Below are 16226 nucleotides of genomic sequence, written 5' to 3' on the forward strand. Positions count from 1 at the left end.
AAATCCCTTAAGTTGAAACCAAAGGTAATACCTATTTACACAATAACTGTATAATTATGAAGACTACAGAATGGTCTGCAAAGTGGGTGAGATAGATATTTTATATGATGCATAAAATAGAGAAATTAAGTGGTTAACAACAAAGCCCTACTGTACAGCACAGGAAACTCTGCTCAGTGTTATGTGGCAGCCTGGGTGGGAGGGGAGTTTGGGGGAGAATGGATACATGTCTACGTGTGGCTGAGTCCCTTCCCTGTTCACCTGAAACTCACAGCATTGTTAACCAGCTATACCCCAATACAAAATAAAAAGTTAGAAAAAAGATTAAGTGGTTAAGGGCATCCATTTTGGGCTCAAATTTCTGCCTTACTATTAGCTGTGTGACTTTGTACAAATTACTTAACCTCTCTGATCTCAGTTTCCCTATCGGTAGGACAGTAATAATTCATTTGGCTCTTGTTAAGATCAAATTAGATGATACATTAAACAGTACCTGGAACATAGTAAGCACTGAATACGTGTTTGCTCTTTTATTTTTATTATTTTTAACCTAGGTACAGTTCCTTAAGCCTCTCCATTTCTAAGGGGAGAGAAAAAGAAGGCATGGGAAAAGCTTGTTGCAATAGAAAACAGAGACACCCAAATTACCCAATGGCTATATCACTCAAACAAGAAGAATAATGATGAAAGATATTGTCCTAAAATGAGTGTGCTTAGAAAAGCATGAATTAGAAGTGATATTTGATGCACATTTTATACCCACAAGACTTACAGAGAAGACAGAGGCTACAAGATTATAATAATAATGTTAAATGTTATCCTTAAATAATGTCTCATTTAAGGATAACATCTATCACTTTACAAATGCAGACTACAACCTCCACTGAATATATGAGAATTCTGAGACAAAAAGGGAAAAAAAAAAACCCTTCTAAATGCCAACAAAAGGGCTAAACATTAGAAAAAGCAATACTTCTGGTTTAAATTCTATCAAGAGCAAAGTGAGATATCAAATACAAAAATAAGAAATTAGTGTTAGGCTGAAAAGGGAAGAAGGTGCACTGAGACAGTTTAAAAACTATTTAGTTTAGCCTTGGTTTAGGCTAAACTGTATATACACATACATGGACTCATATGGACACATCTCATCTTACCTTGAACCCTGTCAGACAAGAGAGATGGAACCCTGCTTTATGTGCTGAAGAGGCTTCACTAACCAGCTTAAATGTCATCTCCTTGGATATGCCTTCATGTTGTTATTATTTTCTTTACTCCTACTTTTTTTTTGGCTGGGCTACATGGATCTTGAGATCTTAGGCCAGGGATCGAGCCCAGGCCTGGCAGTGGAAGCTTGGAGCCCTAACCACTGGACTGCCAGGGGATTCCCTTCATGTTATTTTCTATTTTAGCAGCTTGTTTAGCTTTCTTTTAGTACCTACTGTAATGTATAGTTGGTCGACTTGTTGGCTGTCTCCCTCAGCGAGATGTACATTCCATGAGTGCAGAGACGTCCTCTTATCCAGCATTTTAGTTCCTGATACTTAGGTAGGGATCACAAATGTTTGTTGAACTACTATGTGAACTGCAAAACTGAAGTCCTAGTTGAAGACTGGCTGGAGAAGGCCAGCTTTGGGCTGGGTGGGCCTCAAGATTGAGACCTCAAACGTTGCTTGCTGTCATTTAGGAAACCAGAAGACACTGAAATTCCTTAGATCATTTTCTAAAATGACATTTCTGATTCCTTCCACATTCTGAAATACTTCCTTTTTATATGAAACTGGATAGAAGAGACTAAGGGTCACCTGTGAGTTTTACGCTGGATCTGCACAGTAGAACACTTGCAGGGAAGAAATGAAACCAAAAAGGAGCCTTAAGTCAGTAACAAAACTATGACTTCAAAGAATAGTTTTCAGACTCCCATTTCAATGCGTTGCCTCACTTTTAATGTGACGCTTATCTACTTGTAAATATAGCACAGGGCAGCAAGCAAAGGCGCTACGTGTAATTCACTATATTATACAACGCACATCGTTTTATGTGTGTCAGGGAAGTTTGGTCAAACTTATCTAGCTGTGGCTGAATATGGTATCACCAGTTTACGAGAGGGATGCTGTCTGAGCAAAAGCGTTCTCATAATCTAGGAGGTACTTGAAGTAATGTAACCTCAGAGTATTTATAAGAAGCGAGAACATTCACTGGAATCACAACTGTCTTTTGCCTGTGGACAGATGTAAATTCTTTTTTTTTTTCCTTAAGAAAATGACACTGCCTCCCGCGATGGCCCCGTCCCTCCCTTGGCAGTCAGAGGAGCTTGCGGCTGGTGCTCCAAGGCCTCACTCGGCTGTCATCGGCCCTGAGTCAGTCACTCTGCCCCTGCAGTGCCTTTTGCTGCATATTTCTAAAATGACACGAACATTTGTGTCTCTGGGGGGCATTTAGAAATGTTAAGGCAAACAATGATGGGAGAGTGGGAGTAATTATAGTTATTGTGGACTTCTTTATTTTTTAAAGCTCAGTTCTGGACAGTGATAACCTAGCTTGTTGACTGCAGAGAAGCAGGTGACACGGCCAGTGCTGTCTAATCACTAGTGACCTGTGGTGCCTGAGGGACTGGTGGTATGTGAGGGGCCTTGAAAGAAGCCGAAGTGTACAAAGTAAGTAAAACCTGAGTGATTATCTACCGTCCTGGGAAAAACACCAAACCTCGAAGTAATTAACAGGGTTTTCCTACTCTTTCTTCAGAATCATGAGCCAAGGAAACAATACATGTATTTCAAGGACTTAAAGAAAAAGCCACTGTCAGATCCTAAGAGCTAAGAATTTCAGTTTGCTTTCATGAAACAGAAGATTGGATGCTAGTTTGAAAGCTCTTTTGAAAAATCTAATGTTGTGAACATTCACTTCATGACCTCCAGGAAAGAGATGAACTTGAGTCTCTTTCTCAGGCTGGGGGCTAAGCTCAGGTAAGGCAGTGAGAGGCTGTGTCATCATGGGCCATAAAGGCAAGGAGAAGACAATGGGGAGATAAAGGGTCCCCCTCCAGGCCAAGGGGGACAAGCCAGTAAAGGGGCACCGCTGAAGCCCCACTCAGCATTCATAGGCAGCACTGAGATAACTCCTGAGACTGCATGGATGTGAGTTCACTCAAATGCACGAACTCACTAAGATCATGTGCTTTTTCTCCTTCTCAAAAGGGTTTAACTTCTATATGGACCCAAAATGCAAAGTGCCCTGTTCAAATTGGCCAAAAAAGACATTAAAAATAACATGAAATGATGAATTATTAAACCCTGATAGTGATGTAAAAATGTCTAAAAGGCTGAGGAGCTGTTACAAATAATAATATTATTATATACTTACTACTGCTTATCATGAGTGCAGTGACTACCTACCACGCGCTTAAGCTCTTGTGTGAGGAGCTATTCTATCCATATAACATGTATCATCTCATTTAAACCTTACAACCACCCTATATGGAATTATTGTTTCCATTTTACAGGTGCAGAAAGTGAGGCACGGTGCTGGTCTGAGGTCCGACAGCTAGTGACCGAACAGGAAGTTATACTCCAGACACTGGGTCCGGAGCGCCCCCTCCTGGCAATCCTTGTTGGGAGCTTTAGAGTCACAGTGGCAGTGGGGTACTTTATATACTAACTACACTGTACAGGTCTTTTGGTTTGCAGAGCTCTGTAGGATCTTTACAGCTACTTTGTATGATAGGCAGGGCTATGATATTTCTAGGAGGAAAGAGACACAGAGAGGTCACATACTCATTCAAGGACACAGAGCGAATGAGAGAAGTTGTGTTCTGCTTCCTTATCTTGTGCTTTTTTTTTTTTAACCACACCATGCTACCTTGTATAAACCATCAGGTAATTTAGAATGCTTAAAATATACCTTCTATTAGGCATCTCTTGTTTCAGTAGTATAGCTTTTAAGATGTCTCTCTTGGCCTGGTTGTTTTCTTTATCCATGTGGATCACTAAACCAAAAAAAAAAACACACAAAACTCACAGGAGGCAGTCACTCAGGAATATGCTACATTAGTACCATTCTGTATTTGTATAAATACCTGTTTTTAGAGACGCATGCCACCTTGCTTGTACGCCTGGGAAAAGAAAGCAGCGCTGGAAACCAGAATCAAATCTGAATAGTCATGTGATCTAATGTCATGTCACTGGCAGGCCTCTGTGCACACTGTCAGAGAAGATACAAGCAACATCTGAGAGTGCCACATCGCTGTCACTGCCTGTTAATGGCAGTGGCAGTCATGACAGTAAAAGCCAGCGGTCTTTATTGCTTTGTATTTGAGGGATTTACTGCATTTTCTTTCACCCGAGGAGCGAGTGATAATGATAATGTATGGCAGAGAGCTTGTCCTTCCCGACAGCCCCGGTAATTTAATCCTTCTTTCCTGCCACAACAAGAAATAAAAGAGGCATCCTAGTGCGCTGGGTTGAGGAAATCCACAGGCTGCCGTTTGTTCGTGGTTGGGTGGGGGGTACGGGATAGACTTCTGGAGGGAGGCGGGGAGAGGCTTTTTTGGGTGTGAAGTGTCTGTGGTTTTAAAGGTACACGCTGCATGCAGGGATGTGGCTAGACTTTACTGAGCTGAAATATCAGATTAGATAACTCATCTGAGTCCCACCAGGAAGAAGACGGTGAACACGTAAAAGTAAATAAGTGTCTGCACTTTGGGAAAATGGCATCTTGGAGTGTGAACACTTCAATTTTCATCCGCTTATTTTTTTCTCAGCTTGGCAGCCCTTCAGCCATACCTTAGCTGTGGAAGGAAGAAATTTCTTTTTCAGATGCCATTTTGGAGTTAAAGTCTCTCTGGTGACCAGATCTCAATTTAGAGATTATCCCTTTATCACACACAGGGTGAAAGATACCACGACAATTCTAAAGCCAGGTTTCACTGGGAACAAACATATTTTATACTGATAATGTTTCCCTGGACAATTTGAGTTCAATCTCAAATTATGATGCTATCAACTCATTTAATCCTTGGCTCAGTTGAGTAAAAACTGAGGGCCAAAGACGGTACATGCCAGGCACTGAGTTAGGCACACATGCTGAGGGGCGCGAAGGTCTGTGTAGGGGTGGGCTGGTGGTTTAAGAGAAGGAAGAGCCAAGGCCAAACTACAGCCTTGAGCTTATTGTTCTTTGCACGATACCGTACTAGTGATTGTGGCCAATTATATAAGTTACTGTGATTTACACAAATCGAAAAAGACAAAGGGTTCTTGTAAATTTTATAAATATAGTGTGTTACCTATCAATGCTAAAATGTCATGCTTTTTAAAAAAGTCATTCTCTTCCACTATGGGAAGAGCAACGGGACCTCATTTTAGCCACCAGAAGCCACTTGCCAATGCAAGAGATCTAAGAGATGTGGGTTTGATCCCTGGGTGAGGAAGATCCCCTGGAGAAGGGAATGGCAACCCCCTCCAGTATTCTTGCCTGGAAAATTCCATGGACAGAGGAGCCTAGTGGGCTACAGTCCACGGGAATGCAAAGAGTCGGACACGACTGAAATGACTTAGCATGCACAGCACACCACATTTTATGTCTTCTGATGGGTATTTAGGTTGTTCACCGCCTGGCTGTTGTGAATAATGCTGTGCTGAACATGATGTACAAACTCTGTCAGAGTCCTTGCTTTTAATTCTTTTAGGTGTGTTTCCAGAGTATAATTGCTGAATCTTTGGCAATTCTATGTTCAACGTTTTAAAAAAACATCTTTACCACTGAATAATACTTTGGCTACCTGATGTGAAGAGCTGACTCTTTAGAAAAGACCCTGATGCTGGGAAAGACTGAAGGCAGGAGGAGAAGGGGACGACAGAGGAAGAGATGGTTGGATGGCATCACCGACTCAATGGATATGAATTTGAGAAAGCTCCAGGAGACAGTGAAGGACACGGAAGCCTGACGTGCTGCAGGCCACGGTGTCGCAAAGAGTTGGGACACGACTGAGTGACTGAACAACGGCACTGAAACTGGTAAAAACTGGTATAGCTGGGACACGTTTTGCTTTTGCTTCATTCAGTTGACTGCTGCTGCTAAGTCGCTTCAGTCGTGTCCGACTCTGTTCGACCCCATAGACGGCAGCCCACCAGGCTTCCCCATCCCTGCGATTCTCCAGGCAAGAACACTGGAGTGGGTTGCCATTTCCTTCTCCAATGCATGAAAGTGAAAAGTGAAAGTGAAGTCACTCAGTCGTGCCCGACTCCCAGCGACCCCATGGACTACAGCCTACCAGGCTCCTCCGTCCATGGGATTTTCTAGGCAAGAGGACTAGCACACTGTATTTCCTAGTCTCTTAACAAAGATAAAAATAGTGATGGCCACCATTTAGTGAGTGACATTCATGTACTACATCCTACACTCAATATTTTGCTTACTGCAATCACATCTGTTAAGAACCATGCTGACCCACAATTTACAGACGATCATGCAGACCTAGAGAAGGTAAGTCATTTGCCTCAAGTAACCTGGCTAGGAAGTGGCGGAGCTAGAATCTGAATCCAGGAAGGTCTGCCTCATGGCCTGCCTTCTTAACCTCCGTGCTAAACCTCCTTCTTCCACATGAGGCCAGAACTCTTCCTGTTGTTTAAGCTGCAACCATGCTGTTAGCACAGGCTGAAATGTGAGCGAGTTCCATCACTGTGTCAAGAGAAGCCACCTCACTCTCTTTTCACGCTTTCTTAAAAGGGATATTGCTTCCTTAAACCTGGTACCTTAACCAATGCTCTTGACTGAACACTTCCAAAAATTCCTTTCGACAAATAATAAATGCTGGAGAGGGTGTGGCGAGAAGAGAACCCTCCTACACTGTTGGTGGGAATGTAAAATGGTGCAGCCACTATGGAGAACAGTATGAAGTTTCCCTAAGAAACTAAAAACAGAACTACCATATGAGCCAGCAAGCCCACTCCTGGGCACATATCCAGAGAAAACTGTAATTCAAAAAGAAACATGCACCCAAATGTTCACTGCAGCACTATTTACAGTGGTCAAGCCACGGGAGCAACCTAAACGCCCATCAACAGATGCATGAAGACGACGTGTGGGAGGTGTGTGTGTGCTCATCGTATATGTACCACATCTTCCAAATAGATTTATGTGTATACAATGGAACATTACTCAGCCACTGAAAAGAATGAAATAATGCTATGTGCAGCAACATGGATGCACTTAGAGATGATCATACTAAGTGAAGTAAGCCAGACAAAGAAAGACAAATATTATATGATATTACTTATATGTAGAATCTAAAAAAAAGAAAAGACAAATGAACTTATTTACAAAGCAGAGAAAGAAAACAAACTTACGGTTACTAAAGGGCAAAAGGTAGGGGGAGGGATAAATTAGCAGTTTTGGATTAATAGATTCACACTACTATACATAAAACAGATAAACAATAGGGACCTACTATATAGCATATGGGACTATACTCAATATTTTGTAATAACTTATAAGGGGAAAAGAATCTGAAAAAGAAAGATATATATATCTGTATGTGTGTATATATATATATATATATATACATACATACATACATATATATATATCTGTATGTATATATGTAATTGAATCACTGTACACCTAAAACTAACATACAGCACTTTACAACTATACTTGAAAATAAAAAATTTCCTTTTAGAAAAAACTCCAGCTACACACTGATGAGTTTGGTTCTCCACAAGTGTACCAAGTGAGAAGTACAGCTCTCCTGCTTGTATAAATGAGGCCTTCGGGAACTTAATCTATCCTAATGGTTCTTAGTCTTTAATATGCATCAGAATCCCTGCAGGATGTGATTAAATGCAGATGACTGGGCTCACCTTCAATTTCTAACTCCGTAGGTATGGGGAAGGCCTGAGAATCTGCATGTCTAACATCTTCCCAGCTGCTGGTCAGGATACTATTGAGAACTAAGGTTTAGACCCTTGGTGTTTTTTAAATCAGCTCCTTCTCTGATTTTTGAAAAGGATCAGAAACTAGTAAACATTTTTTTGTGTGTTAAACATGTGGGAGACACTTAGGTTACCTCTAATCAGGTTATGATCCCAAGAATATCCATTTGATATTCTGAATTATGTAGGTAAAAAAAAAAAAATCTACATTTCAAAACTTAAAATATCCATTAAAAAGCAATCCTGGTGATTATGAAATGAATCTGAACTCTCTAAAAGGTAAGATAATTACCTTTCATTCTCATCAGAAGCCACATGGGTATAGGATTTGCTAGAATTTGACATAAATTTACTGAATGGATGTGTCTCAGAAAAGATACAAACCAGTAGTCCAAATACTTGAGGTGATCTTGAATTCTCTACCATTAAAAACACAACCCACGTATATGTATAACTGATTCACTTTGCTATACAACAGAAACTAACAAAACATTGCAAAGCAACTCCAATAAAAAACAAAATTCAGAAACTACATCCCTCACTTCTGCAGGTTGGGGAAATCCCTATTTTCTTTAGCAATGTTATTTGGCAAAAGAAATACAGATAGTTTAATTATATAAGGGGGCTTCCCAGGTGGCACTAATGGTAAAGAACCCACCTGTCAATGCAGGAGACATAAGAGATGCAGGTTCAATCCCTGGGTCTGGAAGATCCTCTCGAGGAGGGCACAGCAACCCCCTCCAGTATTCTTGCCTAGAGAATCTCATGGACAGAGGCACCTGGCAGGCTAAGGGTTGATAAACTTGAATCTCAGATAACTTTTGTGTTAAAGTATTATCTCCCCTTAGTCCTTATCTTTGCCAAGTTTTTCCTCCCATTAGTAACAAAATCTAAAGTTCTGCTTCTTTTTCATCTTCTGAATTAAACCTTAATTGTTCCAACAGATAGACTGTTCAGTGCTCAGAGACTAAAGGCCTAGATCTGTATAAGACTCATAAAAACTTTGGACGATTTCATTAATCTTTTTTCCTTCCCACTGTCAGCTCTCTAGAAGATGTTATTCAGCCCAGACAACATTCTTTAGATCTACCATTAATCTTATTTTTTTTAACCAAACTATTCTCTTGCTCTCTCAGCATTCTCCAAGCAACATTTTCAAGCTCAATAAAATATAACTTTTGTTTTTGCTACCGATGTCTAGCAAGTTAATTCAACTTTGATTCTTTTTTTCCCCCTAGTGTTAGTAGCCCTAAAAAAAAGATCTATTTTGTGTATGTGAAACTGGTACTAACACCTCTTAATAAAGACTGAATTAGGCTATGAATAATCCTGGGGATCACTAGTCTAAACCTCTCATTTTATGTACCTAATTCAGGCCTCAGTATACAAATCCCTTCTGAGTAGATTCAAATCATACTGCAGAGTAAAATCATCGCAAGGTTCAGTTCACCTCTCAACTGGAATGGTGTTCCAAAAGGAGACAGCATGCACTAGCTGGCCTTTAAATTTTCTGTCTCAGTTAAAAAGTCAGTTTGGAAATAAAACTACTTTCATTAACATTTAATAAGATTTGGAAGATGTAAAGCTATATTATATTGACCTTTTATATCAAGTAACTTGTGAATGCTAAATCATTACAATAATTAGATGAATGAGAGAAGTTATTTATGAAGCAAAGATTCAAGGAGATTCTCCTACAAGGAAGGAGATGTAAACATAGTAATTTAAAAATAAGCACTTTCAATATGTCTTCCTTAAGTGAAAAATAAGCCTTCTACAAGGTTAATAATAATTATTTCTCAAATTTGCCGATGATCTAGGACTTCATTTTTTTAGATACAGTAGATATAAAACAGCATTAATTTGCTTCTAAGCCCAAAGTACATTTCTCTCCCTTCCCACCATATAAATATCCTTAAAATTCTTTTCAATTAACCTTGAAAATTCTGTATAGTCAAAACTCAATAGGTAGAAATAGAAGCTGCAGAAAAGTATAGTAAATACTTCTAAAGAATTCAATTCTAATAGATTATTGGTTTTCTTGTTGCTATCAGGTGACTATTAATAATTCATCAGAAATACTAAAATACCAGTTAGTTAGTAGTATATCTTGTAGTAAAAGGAAAATATAAAAAAAACAAAAACAAAAAACCAAATCAATGCCAACTAACCAACCTAAAGTGAGTGAAAGTCACTTAGTTGTGTCTGACTACTTGCAACCGCAGGGAGTATACAGTCCACGGAGTTCTCCAGGCCAGGATACTGGAATGGGTAGCCGTTCCCTTCTCTAGGGGATCTTCCCAACCCAGGGATCCAACCCAGGTCTCCTGCATTGCAGGTGGATTCTTTACCAGCTGAGCCACAAGGGAAGCCCGAGAATACTGGAGCGTGTAGCCTACCCCTTCTCCAGAGGATCTTCCTGACCCAGGAATCGAACCAAGGTCTCTTGCATTGGAGGTGGATTCTTTACCAATTGAGCTATCAGGGAAGCCCCAACCTAGCAACTGACAAAAAGCCCAAACAGACCTAGGCCATCATGTGAGACTGAACAAAATCCAGGAAACTTGAGCATGTACCACAGGTTTCCCCCAAAGAATAACGTGCATTGCTCCTTAAGCAAATGGAAACATCTGTTGTGCTGCATGGCCAAATTTCTCAATGCATAACCAACTTCTAAAAAACAATTTTGTTGTCAGTTCAACCAAACAGTCTCCTGCTAACCTTTACAATGAATAATAATTTAAAAAAAACAGAAGAGCTTGTCTCTTTTCTTGGGAGTACCTTCATTAAAATTAGTTCAGTAACAGTTTTTTCATTACTAATAAATACTGTGATTATGGCTTACTTTTCTGATACTTTGCAGTTAAAAGATCTCTAGAAAGTGTGAGGATGCATGATAAGTATAAGTTTTGCTCCTTGGAATTTTCTGGAATTTTTTCCCCCAAGTGTTTTCCATTGTGTTTTAGTTGAATCTGAAGATGCAGAACCCACGGACACAAAGGGACAACTGAATTTTAAATTTAATTTCTTAATCCTTATGCTACAGGTTTGACTTTCATTAATCTATTCTGATAATACTTCCATGATTTTATGTGAACATTAGACAATTGTACTTTCTCGTGTTCCTCTGGCTTCCTTCACAGATAAAAGTCTGTATTATAAATACCATACCTACCATAGCTATAATTGTAGTAGACCCACTGGCCGCTCTTGGGTTTTGGAAGTGACACGGGTGTCTCTTCAGCGGGAAGACTGTAGAATCGGCACTCCACGAAGAGTCGCTGGATAGTGTCATCTGCAGTTACTCGGGAATCATTAAGGCTAAGGGCTATGATCTCAATCCGGATTTTTTCTGGTGGCTGTTTAAAGAGCAAAAACAAAACACAATAAAGAAACAAAAAGAAATGAACAAAAAAAAATCCTTTACTCTTTTTTCACTGTCAATTTTAAATAAAACATGAAGGTACTTGGCCTTCATTGATTTCTTTTTTTGGAAGGTATTGTACCCTACAGTCTAGTTACACATGATAGATTATTCACGACAGAGAGAGAAAGAATGAGCTTCCAATGCCCCAGGGTTTGAAGTTAACAGTGTCATGGCAATAGTCTCCTGATTTACATTTGAGGCTATATATACCCGCTAGTAGTCCATCAGGAGTGAAGATTATGAGATCTTCATCTCCAATTGCTTTCAGAATGACACACATCAGTTGGCCTTGTTTCAAATTATGTAGTGAAATACGCGTTTATCACTGCTTTTATTTTACTCTATGGTACCTGAGAAAGTTTTGGTTATTCAAAGATCAAAGCCTGTTGAACACTTTATACTATTATGCTAACATAAATAACTGTATGAATCCATATTAAGTAGGGCTACAGCTCATTCTCTTGTGTATTCTTCCATAACATATTTCATTTAATGAGCAATAAGTTTTCAAACAAAAGACAAATTTTTATTGAATTTAACATAATTTTCTTACAATTATCTCATTTTTACAGAATTAATGAAAAAATATATTTGTGTAATTTTCATCTCAATCCTTATTTAATAGATTTTAGTGTAACAAACATTATATGTGAGTCATATGTTTCCTTGAACAATAATTTAAAACAAATGATAGACTATGACTTAAAAATTAGATCACACCAAGATAATTCCTCAGTTAAATGTTTACATTGAATTTAATTTTAAATGTTTACAATTTAAAATTTGTTCTTTATTCCCCCTTACTAAATCTCTCTATTAAATTCAGAGGTATGCTACTGTAAATTATATAACTTAAAATACTACTAAAAATCCTGATACTAAGACCTGCTTATATAACTAACTTTTAGGAATTCATTGTCAAATGTAAATCAGTGTGTAATTTCACCATAGCAATTACTATTTTGATATTTCAAAGTATATAATATAATTAATCAAACTGAAAAGCATAAGTACCCTATTGTAAAGAATATTCCCATAAAGAACAATTTCCATTGCTGGCAAACCCCCTCAATATTTGATGAAGTAATTTTACCCCCTTCTTTCAAAAGACATTTTCTTTTATTATGTATTCTAAGACACTTTAACTAAAAACCCAAATCTGAATATTTCAATAAGGTTATTTTATTATTCAGTAGATTCATGGAAATTTTACTAGGATGACAGAGAAAATTCCACACCATTCTGTCTCCACTAATACAGGTACAAGGCTGCAGCTGGCAATATTACTAGGATTAGCATAGTATGATGAAATATTTAAAGGAAAATTTTTTCTAAAACCTAATAAATCAAATGACTGCCAAATGTCATTAAAGTGATGGTCTTTGACTTGAATATGCTTTTCATATTCAAATTTGAAAAGAAAGAGATGAAAGCCTGGAAAGGTTACTCGGTTTCAACTAATAACCTCAAGCCCTCTCTGTTCACGTGCATAAAAAATGAAGTTGGCTCTATTGTCTAATCTCACTTCAGAAAAGCCCTTCCTGCTTGCCGAAGACTAACATAGTAAAGAAAACATTTTAAATATTATTTTTCCTTAAAATGTATTGTGGTTGTCAAAATTGCATACACACAAACTATTTTATACTTCTGGTTCAAATGCAGCACAATGCATAATTAAGTCTTTTACATAACTTGCAATTTGACAAACTTAGAATTGTTATGACAATAACATAAAACATTCCTGTGCTGTGCTGTGGTTAGACTGTTTCTGCACAAAAGAATTAAAAGAAAACAGCTTATAACAAAGGCAAAAGAGGTGTATACATTGTTATTTTCACATTGTGAATGAGAGGAATTTAAAATCTGGTTATCACAGAATCCAATGAAGAGACAAATTAACTTTTAAATAGGGGAATCAAATTTATTTAAGTGTTTTTTTAAATTAATAATAACTGTACAATCCCGGTATGAAAACTTGTATTACTGCAAGAACAAACTTGGGCTGTCAAATAAGACTATATACAAAATATAGTCTACATACTAAATAAATGCAGATACTTGGATAACAAACAAACAGAATACCAAAACCAAATAAACCAAAAGAAACCCACTATATTACCCCCTACCCCCAAAAAGCTTTAAAATTCTTTTTATGATGTCTGTCTGCTTTCTGGCCTAGATCATTTTTTTCTTCTTAGTTTCCCTCCCACCACCCCAGCCTCATTAACTCTAGATTATGTCCTTTTCAATTCTCTAACTTAACAGAGTTTTCAGTTATCATTTCTTTGTTTCTTTAAGGCTACACGAATCAACCTAAGTCCAAAAAGGGATAAGTTCCAAATAGTATGTATCTAGGGAAGCATGCCCTGAATAAACAATTTCCAAACATTATAAATTTTGGCTAATCGGCCTAGCCAACTTCTTTTTCAAAATTGGAACAATTCTGGTTCTGCTCATGCCTCTGTGAATCCAAAGTTCAACTAGATGATATGCAAAGATTCTGAAGATTAAGAAGCACATCAACTGTGTAGCAGACAACTCCAACTTAGTGTAAAAAAGGAACTCACGATCTCTCCTCTCCACCACTGTCCTTCATCCTGATACTTGTTATCTCAGGTGATGACATCACTGTCCACCTGGTCACCCACAACCAGGAGACCTTGGAGCCATTCTTGCAAATCTCCATTTTCACACCCACCATATCCTATAGATCATTCATTCCTGTTCCTTTAACTTCCTAAATATTTCGGTGGTTCACTGAATTAAGGAAAGCTGAAGATATTTCAACACTGTGTCAGCTACTGGAAATACAAAGACAAAACAAGATGCGGTTTCTTTTCTCATTTTTATCTCTAGAGAAACTTCTTTTATGTTTCACACTATCTGAGGAAGAGATCTATCACACAATCTGAGGAAGGAACTAATTCAACAGCTTCCAATAGTTAAAAAGCAGTTTCATAGAATTAGCAGAGAGAGAGTTTCCCAGGTGGCTCAGGGCTAAACAATCCACCTGCAAAGGCAGGAGATGCAGGTTTGATCCCTGGGTCAGGAAGATGTCCTGGAGAAAGAAATGGCAACCCACTTCAGTATTCTTCCCTGGGAAATCCTATGGATCGAGAAGCCTGGTGGGCTGGACATGGGGTCACAAAGGAGTTGGACTTTGTGACTAAACAACAAACAACAATAATGACTACAGAATAAGTGGGGAGAAATCAGAAGGAATCACAAAAGATAATTGGCTGGTAGAGTTGTAAGCAGACAGATGGATGGTATGAGGCTGTTTTAGTTACAGAGGGATTATAGTCTTGCTGTGAAAGAGTGTTAGTCGTTCAGTCATGTCCAACTCTGAGACCCCATGGTCTGTAGCCCACCAGGCTCCTCTGTCCATGGAATTCTTCAGGCAAGGATACCGGAGTAGGTTGCCATTTCCTTCTCCAGGGGAGCTTCCTGACCCAGGGATCGAACCCGGATCTCCTGCACTGCAAGCAGATTCCTTACCATCTGAGCCACTAGGGAAGCCAGATCTTGCTGACTGTATCAGTGAAGGTGAAGTCACTCAGTCGTGTCCGACTCTTTGCGACCCGGTGGACTGTAGCCTTCCAGGTTTCTCCATCCATGGGATTCTCCAGGCAAGAATACTGGAGTGGGCTACCATTTTCTTCTCCAGGGGATCTTCCTGACCCAGGGATCGAACCCGGGTTTCCCGCATTGGAGGCAGATGCTTTAACCTCTGAGCCATCAGGGACACACTCAAAAAATAAATGGCTCTATGCTCATGGCTGTGAGAAAGGTGAGGCCCTCCTCCCTCTAGTCTCCTGCCTGCAGCCTCAACTATTCTTCTGGTGGCAGAGTGCCTTCTCTAAAACAAATTGGGTATCACCTTTCTGCTTGGAAACCTATTACCCTACACTCTAGCCATTTCCCAGACCTGTGATGTACTGTTTATATTGCTGAGCTTTTGCATCTGAAATCTTCTCTATCAGACAAAATTCCATTTATCTGAAGCTCTGGGCCACGTATGTACTCCTTTTATGAGGGCATTACTCCTGATTTCCAAGACTGACTTGGTTCCTCCTCTGGGCCCGTGCTACACTTTTCACTCACACTGGATTGCATGGATTTGTTTACATATCTGCCTCACTCTGTAGACTGTGAATTCCTGGAGGCCAGGACCATATCTTATTCATCTTTTGCTCTTTAACATCCTCTCTAGGATCTGGCACTTAGGAGGCTCTCAATAAATACTTAATGACATTGAGTCAAGGGAATGCTGAGGATCTTCTATATATTGCAAATATCTTTTATATATTGCCAGAAATATGTGAAGCTGCAATTATTAGTGCAGCTCCTTTAGCAAATATTGATTGTGTCTGCTACATTTTGGGAAGCTGGGGATTATTAACTGTTGAAAACATAGATATCTTGCCAGTCTAGATTTTAATTGAATAATACTGTTTCAAAAACTGGTCAGTTTTGTAGAATCTAGGGGTAGGGTATTGTCATGTCAGCTTCTGTGTGTGAAAATTCTCATCATGATATAGTGGAAAAAAAAGTTCAATTAGGTGAATTGGAAGGGATATATATATATATCTTATATATATATATACTGATTCACATGACAGTGACTGAAGCATAGTGTTTCGGACGGATACAGAATACTGTCTGTTCAAGACCGCCAGAGGAACCCACGTGGTCATTCCTCTGAATAACACTCTGCTCATACAGTACGTTAGCTAGCCAGGATGAGCTTTCGGCCTCTCAGTACGTCTCAGTACATTTTCTCTCCTGTTCACCGGTTACCCTATTAGCTTCCCTAGTTAGCCAGATGTCAGCATCGGCATACAAAAAGAGCATTTAAAATTTCTGATTGTGGT

General features: G+C 39.0%; 1 protein-coding gene and 1 long non-coding RNA gene across 7 annotated transcripts in view; one reads left to right on the plus strand and one right to left on the minus strand.

The window, feature by feature from the left end:
• Positions 1-3887, plus strand: part of LOC129632188 (uncharacterized) — a 36263-nt gene extending 32376 nt beyond the window's left edge. Inside the window, exons 3-5 of the long non-coding RNA XR_008704396.1 lie at positions 2512-2654; positions 2743-2963; positions 3500-3887. This is a non-coding gene — a long non-coding RNA (uncharacterized LOC129632188). The remainder of the gene's footprint in view (positions 1-2511; positions 2655-2742; positions 2964-3499) is intronic.
• RPGRIP1L (RPGRIP1 like) overlaps positions 1-16226 on the minus strand; it is a 95487-nt gene that overhangs the window by 5196 nt on the left and 74065 nt on the right. For all 6 annotated transcript variants that reach the window (XM_055553631.1, XM_055553630.1, XM_055553629.1 and 3 more), the window contains 2 exons: positions 11101-11284; positions 3898-3982 (listed from right to left, as the gene is read on the minus strand). In XM_055553631.1, the coding sequence (XP_055409606.1) occupies positions 3898-3982; positions 11101-11284 (269 nt within the window). The remainder of the gene's footprint in view (positions 1-3897; positions 3983-11100; positions 11285-16226) is intronic.

This window comes from Bubalus kerabau, chromosome 17, assembly GCF_029407905.1.
Source record: "Bubalus kerabau isolate K-KA32 ecotype Philippines breed swamp buffalo chromosome 17, PCC_UOA_SB_1v2, whole genome shotgun sequence".
NCBI classification, from domain to species: Eukaryota; Metazoa; Chordata; class Mammalia; order Artiodactyla; family Bovidae; genus Bubalus; species Bubalus kerabau.